The following is an 18,647-nucleotide window of genomic DNA, read 5'->3' on the forward strand; positions in this document are numbered from 1 at the left end:
GGATGTTTTTCCACTCTTGCAGGTTACTGGAGGTGGATGTCTCCATCAATAGGCTCTTTGTTCTCCCTTCTGGATTCCTACATCTCACAAAACTCCAAAAACTCATTGCCACCAGAAATTATCTGGAAAAGTTCTTTGAAGAGGAAAGTGGTACGTGAACTACAGTAATCAGTGTTACCCTTACACTTGCCATTTCCAGATCTTGCATAGGACAACCAAGTTTCTTTGAACCCATAACATAGTGAAGTCAATGGTGATGGTGAAGGAGCTTAGTGCAGCTCTGGGGTTTGCATCCAGGGCACACTGAAGTCAGTAGTCTTTCTGCTGATGTCAGTGGACTTTGGTTCAGGCCCGTGAAGTACTGAGCACCATGCAGGATCAGACCCCACACGACACACTTTCACTAAATTGGTGGTGTTTCTTGTTTTCTAGCAACTAATTGGATTGGATTAAGGAAACTGCAAGAACTTGATGTCTCTGACAACAGATTGGTGGTGCTCCCTACACAGTTCCTTTACTGCTTCAAATCCCTGAACAGCCTCAATGTTTCCAGAAACAACCTGAAGGCGTTTCCAGACCCCTGGGCTTGCCCCTTGGTAGGTCAAACTGTTCTGCCAGAAGCAAAGGGCTGAGGAAAGTGTTCCACTCTCAGGACAGAGCGAAAAAAAATGGGATTTGATACATTGACATTGTCCAGCTTCTTAGGCTGAAAAGCTGTGTTCCCTTTATAGTGTTGATTTTATTTCCAGGGTGTTTTTTGGAGATCCACTGTAATTCATTCTGTTCATGTGGATATACTCATTAGGGTCAATGATAAAGCAAACCGCCTGGACCCTGCTTATATGAGCTGAAGGAAGTACTGGGTCATATTATAAATCCACAGCCGTCCTTAAGATTAATCAAACCAGTGGATAAATTATTAGACATCAGTACCCACAGGTCATTGTGTATTTCAGAGGGAGATAAATGTCAGTGTCTTATGAATAGAGGTAAAAATAAAGCACATTTTGTTAGTTTAAATGCATATTTATGGGGAAAGCGAAAGTGATAGTCTTCAAAGTAACAATTAAAATACATTTACTTAAAAATGAATTTGCCCATTAATTAAATGTATGCTTTTAGAGTTTATTGGGGGTTGTTTAGACTTAGACTTGAAGGGATTAAACCTTCGTGTATACAATTTCATGTTTTGCAATTATTACACTTTGTTTAAAAAAACTACACAGGCTACATGAATCAAATGTATTAATGTATGAAAGGTGACAATTAATCCACATATTTCCTTAAAGAAGAATGTGTCTTAGAGTTTATTGTCTCTGTATTTTGTTTTTCATGCTTCCAGAAATGTTGTAAAGCATCTAGAAATTCATTGGAATTCCTCCCAGACACATTGACTGTTTTCTGGAAAAATCACCTTAGAGAAGTGGATTTTTCTGAAAACTTACTAAAAGAAGTTCCACAGGGACTTTTCCAACTTGAAGTAAGTGTAAAACCCTCATAGAGCTTTTTCAGCAGGACCTGTTGAGGGCAGGAACACAAACTGCATCATACCTGTGATTATTAACAAGGGGTTAAGGCTGTTTGTGTGTTCAGTAGGTTAATTTAGCTTTACTACCTATGCAAAGCTGTTGTGCAGGACTTCCATGCAGTATTAAATAACTGTCCCATTCCTCCCAAAGGTGCACTTAATCTATGGTCCTTGTGTATTATTTATAAAATGCTTTAGGGTTTCTCTGGGAGTTGTATTGGTACCTGCAACTTTGTGTGGTTAGGACTACGTTTTTTAAACCTACCTCCATTTGGTAGTTGCCTGCCATAGAGTAAGATGTTCAGTATTCTTAATTGCACCCACAGATAATCTTTGAGTTTGAGAGGGAAGATCAGTGTATTAATCTGACCTGGGGTCATTATAAAAGCAGAAAGGATCTGCATTAGTGCTGTGTGAAATACTTGCTTTGAAATCTGGTAGCATGTGAAACAGGCATGGGTGAAGGTCAGTTACAAACTCAAAGAGTAGACCATCTTGGTTATGTTTGAAAAGCCTTTCATGCAAATATAGGATATTTTTCCAGCTAATAGGACAGACTGATTGTTTTGCTCCAAGCATATTTCATGTCAAAAGCACAAATTCTGAACAAGGAGAAGCTCAGCAGTTCCCCCTGTGTTGCCATTTCAGATTGTGAAGCATGGGGATATAGTCTTGTGTGGATTGAAACCAAGGATAACATTTGTGCAAGTGCCAAGAATTTCACAGCTCTGCCTAGTGTAGAAATTTGAGGAGTGACGGCATACGTCCATATTTATCTAAGTCAGTGTACTTGGATACCAAGGCTACATCTACGCTACAGTGATCCTTCGAAAGAAGTTCTGGAAGATCTCTTCTGAAAAATCTTCTTTCAAAAGAGTGAGTCCACACACACAAAAACAGATAAAAAAATCAGTTCGCTCTTTTGAGAGAGAGTGTCCATACAGCCTCTGCTCTTTCGAAGGAATGGGCTGGGGATTGAAAAATCAGGTACGAGGAGGAGGATGCTCTTTCGAAAAAAGGACCCCTGAGTAATCTACACACATTTTTTTCTGAAGGAATCTTTCAGAAGAAGGTGCTCTTCCTCATCTGGGAGAGGAAGAGAGCTGCTGGAAAAAGAGCTGCGTTCTTACTATTTCAGATCAAAAGAGTACAGTTTGTGTGCAGATGCTCCGTGGGTTCTTTTGGAAAAGGCCTCGATTTTTTTGAAAGAGCTTGCTAGTGTAGTCACAGCCCAAGGGAGCAGTTGCAGCAGGAAAAGCATCTAATAAGAAGTAAGATAAAACAGGTCATCCCTCAAAATAACATTCAAGAGAAGCCAGCTGAGTCAGCCCTCATTTCTCTGGAAATCCCCATAAAATTAGTGGGAGAAAGAGCTTGCTAGTGTAGTCACAGCCCAAGGGAGCAGTTGCAGCAGGAAAAGCATCTAATAATAAGTAAGATAAAACAGGTTATCCCTCAAAATAACATTCAAGAGAAGCCAGCTGAGTCAGCCCTCATTCCTCTGGAAATCCCCATAAAATTAGTGGGAGAACAGTGCCTCTGAAAATAATTTTGCTCCTCCATCTGCAGTCCGACTCAGATAGCTGTTCCCATTGGAAGGCCTGCAGAGAAAAGGAGGAGCATACTAGAAAGATGCCTCTGGCTTTCTTCCATTAATAGGAATGAAGAAGATAATTTCCTTCCTAAATTATTTTTACAAGACTTCAAATGACCTGTGTATGTATGGGTTGCCTTTTCATAACATATATTTTGTAATTTAATATTTTTGTATGTTTCCTCCATCCTGACACATCTCTCAAAGGGTAAAAATCTATGCACTGTTGGCTCTCATGCAGATGAGCTTTACTTTAACATTATTCTCCTTGGCCCCTGAGGATAGTGTTGCCTCCTTCTTAAGGTGGCACAGCGGCAGTTCGTGCCCGGTGTGCAACGCTGGCCCAATAACACACCGAGAGTGGAAGAAGAATCTTTATTTGGCATGCCAAGTAAGGCACAGGGGGATCTCTCCTCAAAGCCTGCGCACCTTGCAACAAGAAGTGAGCAATACTTATACCTCTCTCCTCCTTTGTTCACCCCCGCTCCCAACAAACCAGGGGAGAGTTTCTCATACTCCCTTTATCCATTCCTCCAACTCAAACTGAATTCCTACTGCTCATATGACATTCCGCTCTGGTAATTTCCTATTAATCAGGAGGTAAAGTACCAATAGATTATTAACAGAATGTAAGTTACAGGGAGGTAGAGTTATTCAGTCATATAGAACATGAACAGGATTTCAGTAACAAAACAATGCTGAATTTCATGAGAAAATTAAGGAGGATTCACTAACAATGCTAAATACAATATTGAACCTCATGGGAACATCAGTAAGCATTCATTTACAAAACAATGTTTCTGTGAGTACAGAATATAACAACGTTTCCCCTGCCAACATTTCCCCCCTTTGAGAATACTCAAGATGTTCCATATTGAGTCTTCTCATATTCCTTACTTAAAACCTGATTCATGGGTAGCATTTCCATTTTCTTATCTTTTAATACTTAAACAATAATTTCAGTCCTAAGTCCTCTTCAGCTTCTGGGGTAACACGGCTCACAGTCCACTCCTTTTACTCAGCAGGTTCGACCTTTAGTCGAGTGAAATGGACCCACGGTTTGACCCCTTGTAGTTTAGCAGCAGTCTTAGTGGTCAATAAAACAAGGTGGGGTCCTTTCCACTTCTCTTGAAGGGGCTCCTCTTTCCACGTCCAAAGCAACACACTGTCTCCTGTCTGAATATCGTGAAGGGGTTGGTCCAACGGAATGGGCTGGTTGTCACGAACAAACCTGTGGATTGAAGACATAACAGATGACAACGACAGCAAATATTTCTTTAGAAAACCCCTCCCCTATCCCCCATTCTATACCTGTACCAGGCACCCCATTCATTGGCCATGGTTGCCCATACAAGATTTCAAATGGGCTTAGTTCTAACCTCCCTTTGGGCAATATTCGGGTCCTCAAGAGGGCTAAGGGGAGGGCCTCTGGCCACTTAAGCTGAGCTTCCTGGCACAACTTTGACAAATGTCTTTTTAAAGTCTGATTCCCTCTTTCCACCACTCCGCTGGCTTGTGGTCTATATGGAGTGTGGTATTTCCATGGGATCTTGAGTCCATCTGCTACTTTCTCCACACATCGAGCTGCAAAATGGGTTCCTCGGTCTGATTCAATCCATTCTGGTACTCCGAACCGGGGGACTATCTCCTTTAAGGTTTTAGCGGTAACCGTGCTGGCCGTACAATTTCTACAAGGAAATGCCTCTATCCATCCTGTGAAACGGTCCACAAGTACCAGGAGGTACCGAAACCCACTGGCGCGAGGTAGTTCAGTAAAGTCAATTTGCCACGCAACTCCTGGTCCCGGGGCTGATGGTAGTGGGGAGGGTACCACGGGTCTTCCTGCTCGGGGATTATTTTTCTGGCATACCATACAGTCTCTAACTACCCGTCTGGCTTCATTTCCTATTCCATCTCCTATAAAGTACTTTTCTAATAGTTGGACCAGGGCCTCCTGACCTGCATGCGTTCCTTGATGAAAACTCATAACCATTGGCCTTATCAAGGGTCCGGGAAGCAACACTTGTCCTTTTTCACTTACATACCATCCTTCTCGCAGGTTCAGCTGTAACTGCTCAGCCAACTGCTGTTCTTGGGCAGAGTATTCTGGCTTTTCATGGGGATCTGGGAGGGTGGGAGTCAGAGGCAAAAGAGCAATACCCTCGGTGTTCGCTACCCGTTTGGCCTCTCGTTCTGCCCGGGCATTACCTCTAGTTACATCCCCATCCCCCCTTTGGTGAGCCAATATTCCAAGAGCCACTCCCTTCCTTTCATGCACGTACAGCTGAAATGGTTTAGTAATATCTGGTAGACCTAGGGCTGGAGCTTCCATTAAATGCAATTTTAAAGCTTTAAATGCATGTTGAGCCTCTTTTTTTAAAACAGAACAAGTCTCTGTTACTTTCTTTAACACACTCATACAGAGGCTTAACCAGTACCCCAAAATCAGGTATCCATAATCTGCAAAATCCTGCCGTTCCCAAAAAGGCACACAGTTGTTTCCTATTGCTGGGCTCAGGGATTTGACAAATCGCTTTTTTTCGCTCCTGCCAAGTTCATGCCTTTTTCTTGCTTCCTCCCTGGCTTTTGTTACAACCTGGTTACGCTCCACTTCAGACAACAGGGTTGTCATTAGGACCTGACAGTCATTCCAATCAGGCTTGTGACTGGCTAAACACCCTTTGAAAATTGAAATAAAGCGGCTAGGATCCGTGGAAAACTCCCCGGCTTGGGCTTTAAAAGTTGCCAAATTGATTGGATTAAAGGGCACATGGGAATACACCTGCATAGTAGTAGCCTGCCGATCCGCAGCTCCCAGTCTGTCAACCACTGTTTCAGTCACTAATAGATACAGTTCAACTGAGGGGGCTATCCCCAAATCATGGGAAACCCTTTCCCTGTGTGGAGCGGGTGTGGGTGTAGAAGCCGAAGGGGGGTCCTGGTGACAGTTTACATTAGGCTTATTTACAGCTGGTTGTACTGCACATGATAATCCACACATTTCCTGCAGGTCTTGTCTATTTCTACGATATTCAAAACATTGGCCATACATATGTTCTTCCCATTTACCGGTACGTTGTAAAAACAAAAGCAGCTGCAATATGGTATTATAATTTAGGGATCCCTCTGGTGGCCACCGCTCTTGTCCCTCTAAGATATATTGTGGCCACTCTACTGTGCACAGTCTCCTTAATCTAGATTTCATCATAGGGTCCCCCCCTATAATTTTCCAGTTTTTCAAAACACACCCCAAGGGAGTATTATCCTTGGGGCTACTTTGACCTAGTCCCATCCTTATTACAGCCTATCACCCCAACCCTATATTGGCCGTCCGGCGTCCCGGAAGTCCCTTTCACAAAAAGGGACTGGGTCTTACCTGTCCAGAGGTCCAGCTCCCGCCGCTCCACCCTCTGTTTCAGTTTCAGAGGTCCGGCTTTCGCCGCTCCACCCTCTGTTTCCTCTCTCTCTCTTCCACATTGCTGCGTTGCACCGTTGTGTCGTCCCCAGCAGGGGCTGCGGAATCCGGACGCCGAGTTCCCCCGGTAAAGTTACCGGTGTGCGCACTGGAAGTCCGACGCCGTCTCCCGCCACCCCCACCAAGAGGCGAGCCGGGCAAGGCTTTAATTTAGAGTGCCCACCCAGGGACGCCAAAACTGTTGCCTCCTTCTTAAGGTGGTACAGCGGCAGTTCGTGCCCGGTGTGCAACGCTGGCCCAATAACACACCGAGAGTGGAAGAAGAATCTTTATTTGGCATGCCAAGTAAGGCACAGGGGGATCTCTCCTCAAAGCCTGCGCACCTTGCAACAAGAAGTGAGCAATACTTATACCTCTCTCCTCCTTTGTTCACCCCCGCTCCCAACAAACCAGGGGAGAGTTTCTCATACTCCCTTTATCCATTCCTCCAGCTCAAACTGAATTCCTACTGCTCATATGACATTCCGCTCTGGTAATTCCCTATTAATCAGGAGGTAAAGTACCAATAGATTATTAACAGAATGTAAGTTACAGGGAGGTAGAGTTATTCAGTCATATAGAACATGAACAGGATTTCAGTAACAAAACAATGCTGAATTTCATGAGAAAATTAAGGAGGATTCACTAACAATGCTAAATACAATATTGAACCTCATGGGAACATCAGTAAGCATTCCTTTACAAAACAATGTTTCTGTGAGTACAGCACATAACAACGTTTCCCCTGCCAACAAGAGGACAAGAAGCAACGCACTTAAACTGCAGCAAGGGAGGTTTAGGTTGGACATTAGGAAAAACTTCATAACTGTCAGGGTGTTCAAACACTGGAAAAAATTGCCTAGGGAGGTTGTGGAATCTCCATCACTGGAGAGATTTAAGAGCAGGTTATATGGACATCTGTTGGGTATGATCTAAGCGGCACTTGGTTTTACCCTGAGGGCGGGGGACTTTGACTCAATAACCTCTCCAGGTCCCTTCCAGTTTTAGTGTGCTATGATGCTATGATCACTTTGTTTTTCTAAATATAGTGAAAATACAAATGGGAGAGATTCAGTTGACACCACAAATGCTGGGAGCACTAGATGGTGCTCCAGAGTCACATTTCATCCTATGTTACAGTTTGTCTATGGGAAGCTTGATTTGTGCTTGTCATGATAAGTCTCAGAACAGCTAAGAGGAGATGGATAAATTCTCCAATGGGCTGTGTGATTTAGAAGCTGGCATACTTAGTCAGGCACCTGGATATCCTAGATAGCTGTAGCTTACCTCTCTGTTTCTTTAGCTGTAATAATATAATATTAAAAAGTGCCAACTTGCCGAAGTTATCCCATTTAGACTGTGATGTGATTACATTCCTGCATAAGGGAATATGAGCAAGTAAGAACCGTAACCCCTCATCTCGAGTCTGGGTGCATTGGAGCACAAAGGGCTATGCATCCACTTTCACCCTCTGTAGATTTAGTAGGGGACGAGGAAAATGGGCAGAACTTTAGTGACACCCCATAAGCATACACACACTCACTGGCCAGCAGTAGTTTACAATACCACGCCTCTGGAGCGAGGAAGAAGTGTGTCTCCAAGGAGCACTCTGGCATAAAGTGCTGCTGGAATATTGTAGTTCAACCATCACCCTTTGCTCAGTGCTGACCCTAAAACTAGAATTTAGTCCACAGTAAAGAATCTGATTTAGTTGCATACTTGTTCATATGTGATACGAGAAAGCTAAATCAGCTCACGTTCTATGGTTCCTCATACAGCAGATATTCTTACAGTGCTGCTTTTTTGCAGGGGAGAGGAGCTGGTACTCAGCTCGATCCCTGCCCCCCCCGCCCCTCCCCCCAGCCAATCCTGTGGCTGGGGCTGCTAGGGTGCTGAAACTCAGTGCTGGCAAATACTGGCACAAAAATGCAATGTTCCTTCACAAGGTGATGAGAGTCCTTGTCAGTTTTGCTGTAGAGGCTGATACCCTTTTCCAAATAAGCAAGTACATTTCCAAGTCATGGTTCACTTCTCTAGAGAAGTCGACGGCTTTTGGAGAGAGATCAGGGGCCTTTCTTGAAGGGATATATGCAAAGTAGTCCTATCATGTTTTCCAGATCCCTTACAAGTTGATTCACGCAGCCCTGATGGTAATTAAATGACGATAGTTTTCTTCACTGTTTTAAACTATAGGACAGTTCCACTGTTGTATGTTGTGACAGAAAAGAAAAGGAAGTTCCCTGCTGTGGCTCATTTCTCACTCCTGACAGTACCCTGAACATTGAAACTCTGCCATCGGACAATCACAATTGAGGACACATGTGGCAATACCTGTAGAGAACTTGGCACAAAATGTCGACTTGAGACATATTCTTCTTGTCACCCTGAGGCTGATTCCAAATGCGCAATGATCTTGACAAAATTCATGCGTGGGAGATGGGGGAAGGCTGTATGCTTAATTAGTTTATACTTCTCTGGACGTTTCTGTTGTCGTTCAATTCCAGCATTTAAATTGACCCAGCATGTTTCTTCACTGGTTCTTGTCCAATGGCCTCCTCTGATATTTCACAGATATTTATATTTGTTACTTCTCCAGCATTACGTCAAAGCTTTCGTGCTGCCCATCCTGTCCCTGTGCACATTGCACATTAAATGCCAACCAACTAACTTGATGACAATCTGGTACCCCAGTTCCACTCAGATTTCATATTCTTCCATTTAAACACATAATAGAGAAACAGTCTCACTTTATAAGACACTCCTACTGTGGCTTGATTAAATACTTGCCACACCATTCCAGCATAACCTGTGAAGTGGTCTGCCCGATTTACACTAAACTTTAATGGCATATGGAACATAAGTGCTGCCAAAAACATCCAGGGCCAGATCTCTGCTGGCATAACTCTATTGACTGTAGTTATGTTACACTATCTTCAGTGGAGTTATGCTAGAGAGAATTTGGCATTTCTAGGTTAAAATTCTGCTTAATTCACTTTGGGGATGTGTTAGCTAGGACTTGATTAAATTTTCAATCAAAAATTGCTTTTTCTATGGAAAATTGTGTCTTTGACAAAATGAATATTTTCATGGAAAATGACGACGTGTAGAAGACCAAAAAATATTGTGGCAACTGTACCTCCTCCCTGCCAAAAAAAATTGTTTTTTCAATTTTAGCTCAAAACATTTTTTTAATCAAAAGTTGAAATTTGTCGTAGGGGAATCCATCCAACCAAATTTTCCATATTTCCATACTCTTTTTTTAATTAAAGGGGCACTGTCAAATGGTTTTAGTTTCAGATTTATTTCTACAGCCAGGTAGGAGAATGGGGAGGTTTACAAAATCTGGCATAAATTGATTGTAAATTTCAATTTGTGGGAGGGTCGGTTTACTTAAACTCTGTGGTATTTGGAATCTTTCCATAGTTCTGTGGTGCTGCTTCGTGCATTAGAAGAAGCAAATGAAACTGATCTGTGTAGCTTCAGTCTGCATTCTGAGTAGCAGTAAAGAATAAACCAATGATATGCATGGTGAAAAGAAATTTAAATCCACTTTTAATAATCTAAACTACACGTCACAAAAATAAAGTGCAGATTCTACTGTTGTAACACATTTCACCCTTGGGATGTATGTAAGACAATATGTAGTCTGAAATATGAATTATAGGAGAAGGCCCAATCATGTCTTAATGTGCACAGACACCTAGGATAAACACATTGTGTAATGTGCTATGCAATTTCTCTCCTTTCTACAAGGGACTACTTCATTAACACCAAAGCTGGCATGTGGAATTTGTAGTTGAATCTTCTAGCAAATAAGACAATAACTGTGTTGAGCTAAAGGTTGCATTGCTTTGTACGTGGAGATACTGTAAATGCATGTATTGGAGAGAATTAAGGAAGGAGATGTCTATATGCTAGTTATCCAGTATCTTTGATAAGAAGTACAGCTTTCCTGTTATTTAAGCAGCTTTCAAACCTCTCTCTGCTTGTTTAATGGATTGCTTCTTGTGAGTGCTGCCTATTTCTCTTTCAGATGCTGGTATCACTAAAGCTTTCGGGAAATCAGTTAGTTTCGTTGCCTTCTCAAGATAAGTGGACTTGCAGGCAACTTAAATCTCTGGATCTTTCTAAGAATCAGCTTGGCAAGTAAGTGTTCCTTTTAATTTGTGTCAGAGCTAAATTTTAAACTAAAGATTAAAAGTTAATAACAAAATCAATCCTTTACATATTGCAGAACGTGCCAGCAATCTTACAGACACAGTTCCCTATACATGCGTTGCAAATAGTAATCATAGTTTCTTTGGGTATACCTAACATTATTTCATGAATGAATGTTATTTGTGGTAATAAAATGTAGAACATAATTTGCAGATGATACCGAACTGGGAGGGGTTGCAAGATTCAAAATGATCTGGACAAACTGGAGAAATGGTCTGAGATAAATAAGGTGAAATTCAATAAGAACAAGTGCAAAGTACTCCACTTACAGAGAAACAATCAGTTGCACACATACAAAATAGGAAGTGACTGCCTAGAAAGGAGTACTGCAGAAAGAGATCTGGGGCCATAGTGGACCACAAGCTCAATATGAGTCAACAGTGCAATGCAGTTGGGGTGGGGGGGGGAAACATTTTAGGATGTGTTAACAGAAATGTTGTAAGACTTGGGAAGTAATTCTTCCCTCTACTCTCTGCTAATTAGGCTTCAGGGGAAGTACTGTGTCCAGTTCTGGGTGCCATGTTTCAGGAAAGATATGGACAAAAGATCCAGAGAAGAGCAACAAAAATGATTAAAGGTCTGGAAAACATGACATGGGAGCAGGGCCATCAGGGGGCGGCAGCAGGAAACACGCCCCCCCTCCCCAGTGCCCCAGGCACAGGCTCCAGGCAGCTTCCTTGTGCTGCATGCCAAGCCCCTTCCCTGCTCCTCCCCTTCCCCAACCAGCCTGGCCAGGGATTACCTGAGGCAGGGAGCAGGCAGTGGACAGCAGCAGCCACTGGGGGTTGAACCCCCGTTTTCTTCCTCCCCCACCTCTAGCCTCACCACACAGTGCTGTGCTGCCGGGTCCCAGCCCACTGAGCCCTGCTTCTCTGCCTCCCAGCCACTAGTGGAGAAGCATGGCTGAGCAGGCTATGAAGCTGTGGTGAGCAGGCCGCCGCTCACTCCATGTGGTGAGTGCAGGGCGGGAGAGCGGCTGAGGGTGGGCGACCCCCTGAAGCTACTGCTGCTGATTACCTGCATTACCCTACCGAGGTAGTTCTACCTCCTAATGTTTATAAGATAGCTAGGTAGCCACCACGTGGCCTAGTGTGGCCGCCTCCACTTGTACTGTTAAGAGGATGGCTCTGTCTGTGAGTCAAGAGTGAAAGAAATGGGTTTGTTTCGTCTGGAAAAGAAAAGACTGAGAGGAGACATTACAGTTTCGAGCATATGAAAGGTTATTGTAAGGAGGAGGGAGACAGTTTATTCTTAACCTCTGATGATACGATAAGCGGCAAAGGCAGTTTAGATCAGATATTAGGAAAAGCTTTCTGTCAGAGTGGTTAACCACTGAAATAAATTATCTTGGGAGGCTCTGGAATCTCTATCACTGGAGATTGTTAGGATCAGGATAGACAAATATCTGTCAGGGATGGTTTAGATCGGGGTGGGCAAAACCACGCCCCGGGCCAGATCCGGTCTACGAAGCATTTCTTTCTGGCCCACCCTGCTGATTAGCAGAGCAAGCATACTTACGGCCAGCAGCACATGTTGAGCTGCCCCTCCTCCCACCTTGTTCCTTCCATGAGTGCAGAGGACTGGACTCAAGTGTCTTTCCAGTCCTATGATTCTGTGAATATCAAACATAAGGATGTTTGATATGCAGACTTGCCAGGCTGTTCCCTTCTCTGTAGTGCATGTAAGCACCTTACGCTTCCTCATTGGAATGCATTCCCAGTTCTTTGGTATATTCATTAGGATATGCTCCGTCAATATTCTGCACGGTCAGTGTCAATAAACAAAGATGTATAAATGCTTTAGAAATGTTTCAACCCATCTCCAAGTAGTTCTCATGGGCTACCACGTTAGAGGAGCACTAGCTGTAACAGGAAAAGGCAGTAAGTCAGTGCTATTTTCTGGAATCCCTATGCAGCTTGTTCAATTTGCTGTTTGACAATCTCCTAAACCTTGATACCAGTGAAGAAAACACAAAATTAAATGTGCATTTCCCAGATGGAGTCAACATAATGCCTCAGAGCTAGACTAATACCCTGAAACCTTGGTTCCAGACAGTTGGTGCCTTCAAAATGGCTGCTGACCTATGTGGCTCAGTCCCATCTCCCATGTACATGGGAACCAGCAAAGGCTGTTCTCTGACAGCATGGAGTCTTGCAGAGGTCCAAGTGCCATAAAGTGCTTATCTCCCACAAGTTGGACCCATAACCACATGGGTTCATGTGAATACCCCCTAGTGTAGCTTTGTCTTTCTCAAAAACAACAAGAAGTCCTGTGGAACCTTATAGATTAACAGATACTTCGGAGCATAAGCTTTCATGGGCAAAGACCCACTTGGTCTGATGCATGAGTGAGGGTTCCAGAGGAGGGTCTAAATTTATAGGCTCATGAAAAGGAGGGAGTCCCAGTCAAGAAGAGGGCCAGAGTTGACAAGGTCAATTCAGTCATGGAGGGATGTGGCCCATTATCAGCAGCTAATGTGGAATTTGTTACATTTTTTCAGATACATGTTTTTGAAAATACAGGCTAACTCAGCTACCCCTCTGATACTTTGTCTTTCTCAGGCGTTGATTTGTGCATTTTATTTCATCTGCAGGAGTGAGGAGGGTTTCAAAACAAAGCGGCTTTCCTTTTTTACCACAAGAAACAGAGGACGTGCAGGCCTGGAGATAGGTATGTGGTGACCTACCTCCTGGGAAGGAGAGTGTCAGTTGTGCCAGGGGAATTGCAAAACCAAGGGTATAGGGATTCTCTTGGAGTCTGGCAGATGAGTGGTCAGAGTAGGCACAGCTGCAGCTTGTAGTGCAGTGACATTGAAATAAGATGGGAAGCACTTTCAGTGGCAAATCACTGAAAAAGCGATCTATCCCATCTGCAGAAATAATTTAAAAAAATGAGTGAAACCTGCTTCTCTTGCTGGACTATCAGTCTCTCCCTGTGTCCAAATTACTGAAGTGCATGAAAAGCCAGTCATTCATGCTCAGTGGTTCCCAACCTGGGATCCGTGGACCCCTGGGACTCCATGGGGGAGTTGCAGGCGGGTCCGTGAAAAAAATGAAAGATAAATAAAAATGACCATAGAAAAAAAATTTAAATAAATTGCAAAGTTAAAATGAAATATTATTTTTAAATTAAATGTCTTCCAATAATGTTGTTAATTGCTGTCCAAAAACCTACACTGTTGTTTCCTTTTTCATTTAATGAAGTGTTCGTAGTGGCTAGAATTGGCTTTGATGGGGGTCCACAAATGGTTGGAAAGTGCAATTGGGGCTCCACACTAGTGAAAAGACTGAGAACAACTGCTCTAGCTAAATGATCTCGAACTCATGGCCCATTGGATATCAACAGCCCAAGCAGGTCCACAGTCTGGTCCATGCACCTCTGCTGACACTCGAGTCCCTGGAGTCTGGGAGTGTGTCCATTCCCTTCCTCCGAGCCCAGCCTCAGCTCTGCTCCCTGCCCTGTCTCTTCCCACCCTGCTCTGCCCTCTCACCTTTATTTCTCCCCTTCCCTCATGCACCGTTCCCTGCAGTACACAGCCTTGGTGATTACCAGGCGGCTTGGCATGGAGCAGCAGTAGGGTTAGGTCCCTCGCATTCACCACAGCAGTGGGAACCACAAGGGTGACGAGCAGTGCAGCAGCCTCTGCTCTGCTCTGCTGCCATTTCCTAGGCAGGCCCAGTTGCCCTTCTTCACCGCTTTTCCCTGGAACACAGGGAAGTGCTGGCAGCAGCTTGGTGCTAGCAGCCAGAAGTCACTCTAACCCCAGTGTGCTGGCAGTGGTGATGGCGGGGGCTGCCCAGGAGTTTTAACAAGACTGGGGGTTTCAGGAGTGGGGAATCACATGGGGCAGGGGTTAGCCCATGGTCCTGCAAGTGAGGTCAGGCAACAAAGGGGGGAGAATGCACAGGGACCCTTGCCTCTCCCCAGGCCCTTCCAGAAGGCGGGTGCCTGTTGGCCTCCTAGGAGGATTTGAGGACTAAGGTAAACTGAGTTTGAGACTCCTGTTCTATCTAGTGTGCTCTTTGAACAGAGGGCCATAAAACCATGTGACTGAACTTGCAAGAAGGGTTTTGCTCTCTATCTGTTTGATTGTCAAAGGTCTGGCAGGAGATTTTCTGGATTACCATCTGTGAAATCCCCTCAAGATCAAAAGGCCATTTGAAGATATCTACACTGGTCCCTAATCTCTGTGAGATTAATTTGCTTTTCATCTTGTTTGCCCATCTTTATTTTAGGCCACTAAGAGTTTTTCTTCACTGTACTCTCCTTTAGGAGTACTTTCCGGACAGTGTATTTTGGCGTGTCCCCAGGAAAATGCTTGGAACAGAATAGAATCCAGGTTTTGTGGTGACAGTTAACACTTCCTGATGAGAACAGTCCACGTGCCATATTGTCTTACCTCACTGCACTATGAATCTCAGAGGGATAGCCATGTTAGTATGTATCTTCAAAAACAATAAGGAGTCCTGTGGCACCTTAAAAACTAACAGATTTATTTAGGCATAAGCTTCCATCTGATGAACATGGGCTTAACCCATGAAAGCTTATGCCCAAATAAATCTACTCATCTTTAGGGTGCCACAGGATGTCTCCTTATTTTTGCACTATGAATAAATCCCTCTATTTGTTCCCTTCCTTTATGGATCATGGAAAGGGCAGAAGCGTTATTCTCAACGCACCCATGAAGCTTGTAAATCTGCATTAAGACAAAGACTATATTAAAATCTCATGCATCCGGGCTTTAGGTGGTTGGCTACAGAGATCAGGAAGAAGTGTTTCTCTTGGGGCACCGTTGCCGGGATATATTCTGAGAGAGATTTGGCCTTTCTTTGGAGTATCAGGGAATGGCCAGAGCTGGAGACAGGACATCAGACAGGTAGTCCTCTGCTGTGAGTTCATCGAGAGATTTGGGGTTAGGATGGACTTTTTCTCCAGACCAAAAGAGTTTAATGTCATGAGTGCTGAGATGCTTTGTTCTAATCCAAGTTATTAGACTCAGTAAAGGGTTGACTAGGGGAAATATAATGGCTTGTGATATACAGGTCAGACTAGATGGTCTATCTAGCTTTACATTTTATTGAACTATGAAACTTAGAGGTAGGAGCCACTGTCCAGCATGTAAAGCATGTCCATATGAAGAAAACAAATCTCTGTTGTACATAAGATTTTCTTTAACTAGTTACAAATGAAAAGCCAAATAGCAGGAATTACCTAAAAAAAAAAGTGCTGTGACATTGATCCTGCGAGTAGAACACATGGGACTCTCACCCTGAGCCTTTGCTCTAAAGAGTTTGTTAACATCAGGGCATCATATCCTTTCTGTGAAGCTAATACAGCTGTGGGATGAGGAGTGAATGGAGAGCTAACTCCAGGGATGCTTTAAACTAGAGATCTGTCCTGGCCTTCATTTCCATCACCCTCCCCCAAATATTGCTACTCCGGTTAGTGCTCATCTTTGGTGCCTAGTGGTGTGGAAAGAGAGATGAAGAAGAGGTGAGAAGGAAACATAAAAGGAAACAAGGGGACGTGTGTTAGTCATAGAGAAAGGCGATAAGAAAGGTACATTTGTCAGTCTGGGTTAGGTGACATTAATGGACCAATCAGCTGCATAAAGGGCAGGAGCTCAGCAAAAAGATTGGTGTGCATTACACTGAGATAAGAAACATGAATGTTAACAGCAAGCAGATGCCAGAGTGAGAGGGCCAGATCTTCCCAGTCCTGCCATAGCTCCTTTGTGCCTCTCTGATTGCAAAGGGACTTAAAACTGATTTCAGCCTTGTGCAGTAAAAATCCCCAAGCAATGCAGAGCCAGCACAGCCCAGTCTTCCCAGCAAAGCAGTAAGGCCTAATGAGATGGGTGATAGCTTGAGAACCCCTGATTTCTGAGGCTTATGTCCACATGACAGCCTAAACTCAAAATAAGCTAAGCAATTTGTGTTATGCAAATTGCATAGCTTATTTTGAGTGTAGTTCGAAATAAAGCACTATTTCAGAACTTCCCGTATTCCTCCTGCAATGAGGCCTACAGGGATGCTGAAATTGCAGGTCCGTTGTTTCGGAAGAATATTTCAAAGTAATAGGCGTGTGTCAAAGGCACAGAGTAGCTATTTTGAGATACTGAGTTATCCCAAAATAGCTCTGTCATGTAGACATAACCTAACAGTCCCTAGCTTGAATGTCCCCTTTGATACGTGGGTATCTGGGTGTGACTAAACTTGAACCAGAGGCCAAACTGGCTCCCTGTGTGGCGCCAGGATTGGACAGCCGCAAAGGTACAGTAAAATCACCTTTGTCTCCCAGTTTCTTCTACTGTCCCAAGTGCAGCTTGGTGAGACCAGAGGACGTGACCGGGAGTTTAAAAGACGTTTTGAGAAGACAGGAGTCAGAGCACATCAGTTTCTTACAAAAAGCTCCCTATATTTAATATAATTTTACCAAGTAAGCTGTTTACACATGTCTAGGAAATTATTTACAGAGAATGATTTAGGGATACTCAGAACACTAGGTTGATAAAACTCAGAATAACTTCTTGCATATACCTGTGGTTCCCTTTGTGTAGTTAACCCGTCCAAAAATATTTTTAGAGTGGGAATTTTTTAAGAGAAAATTGAAGTTCAAGCCAAAAAAGTCATACATAATTCATGAATAAATAATTACTATTCATAAACAACTTGAGCGTGGTTCTAACATAGCACGCTCTTTTCTATCTAATGTTAGGCAATAAATTAGGAGCATTGCTGCAGTTTTTGATAGTTATTTGTATGTGTCCAGGGTAGACTGAATCTATCTTCCTACAGCTGTCCCTTCTTCTGGGATGTATTTCCTTTCCCCTGCAATTAACAAGGTATAGAAGAGTTTTCATGTCCTCTCTTTCTACAGTCCTCTCAGTTCTGCTGTGATTCCATCTATTCAGAAGCAGTCCCATTAACACAAAAAAGATTTAAGTCATGATGGGCTGAAAAATGACTGAACTAGACCCAAGAGTGGACCTCATATAGCTAAAACAATTTGGAAACTCATTTTCCTTCAAAAACAGGAAGTCTTCACAGCAGCAAACATTTGGGAATACTAATATGTGGACAGTACTCATAACTTCAAATACAAGCATCATATGTGCACAGAAATAGGATGCACAAATCGATCAGATTATAACATTAAAACTTTACAAGTACAGGTTGAACCTCCATAATCAGCAAATCTCTCATCAGGCAATATCCATAATCTGGCATGATTTTAGATGACCGCTAAACATGGGTGTGGCCAAGTTTCCTGTGGTTCCATAAAGTTTGTTAACAGCCACCAGTCCTGGCTCTCAGTGTTCTGTGCTGTTATTTAGCTGTAATTTACCCCCAAATGTCTTTCAAGAGTCCAGTAAGTAGTGAGACGTGTTGGTAATGTACTAGACAATATTGATCTCCCATAGTCTGGCAAATTTTCTCGTCCGGCACCAGTCAGATCCCAAGGGTGCCAAATGAAAAAGGTTCAGTCTGTAGAATTTTATCCAAACCATCTGACAGTTATGCATATTTATACTCATAAACCAATTTTCATAAAGCCTGGGGGGGATCCAGTTCCTCAAGTACCATTTTTTCTACTTCAGCCATTGTAATGCCACAGATTATGCCTCAAGGTCTGTCTCTTGCCATATGGTCATCCAAGAAATCCCTCTGCAGGTAACCTGTTATGAGACATGTACCAGATATGTCCATCTTTAGAGTCTTATGCTGACACAAAATTTGTATCTGCCTCTGTATCCACAAAGATGAGCCTTGGATATTTGATTTCACTGGTGCAGCTATAAAGCACATTTCCTTGACTTGGTACATCTTTTCTTCTGTACTGCTTCCCTTGTG

General features: G+C 43.3%; 1 protein-coding gene across 7 annotated transcripts in view; it reads left to right on the plus strand.

Moving 5' to 3' along the window:
• Nucleotides 1-18,647, plus strand: part of LRRK1 (leucine rich repeat kinase 1) — a 132,298-nt gene that overhangs the window by 58,941 nt on the left and 54,710 nt on the right. For all 7 annotated transcript variants that reach the window (XM_075006425.1, XM_075006424.1, XM_075006427.1 and 4 more), the window contains 5 exons: nucleotides 23-150; nucleotides 433-596; nucleotides 1,343-1,480; nucleotides 10,610-10,722; nucleotides 13,388-13,464. In XM_075006425.1, coding sequence (XP_074862526.1) covers nucleotides 23-150; nucleotides 433-596; nucleotides 1,343-1,480; nucleotides 10,610-10,722; nucleotides 13,388-13,464 — 620 coding nt within the window. The remainder of the gene's footprint in view (nucleotides 1-22; nucleotides 151-432; nucleotides 597-1,342; nucleotides 1,481-10,609; nucleotides 10,723-13,387; nucleotides 13,465-18,647) is intronic.

The sequence above is a fragment of the Carettochelys insculpta genome, chromosome 12 (genome assembly GCF_033958435.1).
Source record: "Carettochelys insculpta isolate YL-2023 chromosome 12, ASM3395843v1, whole genome shotgun sequence".
In the NCBI taxonomy this organism is placed as follows: domain Eukaryota; kingdom Metazoa; phylum Chordata; order Testudines; family Carettochelyidae; genus Carettochelys; species Carettochelys insculpta.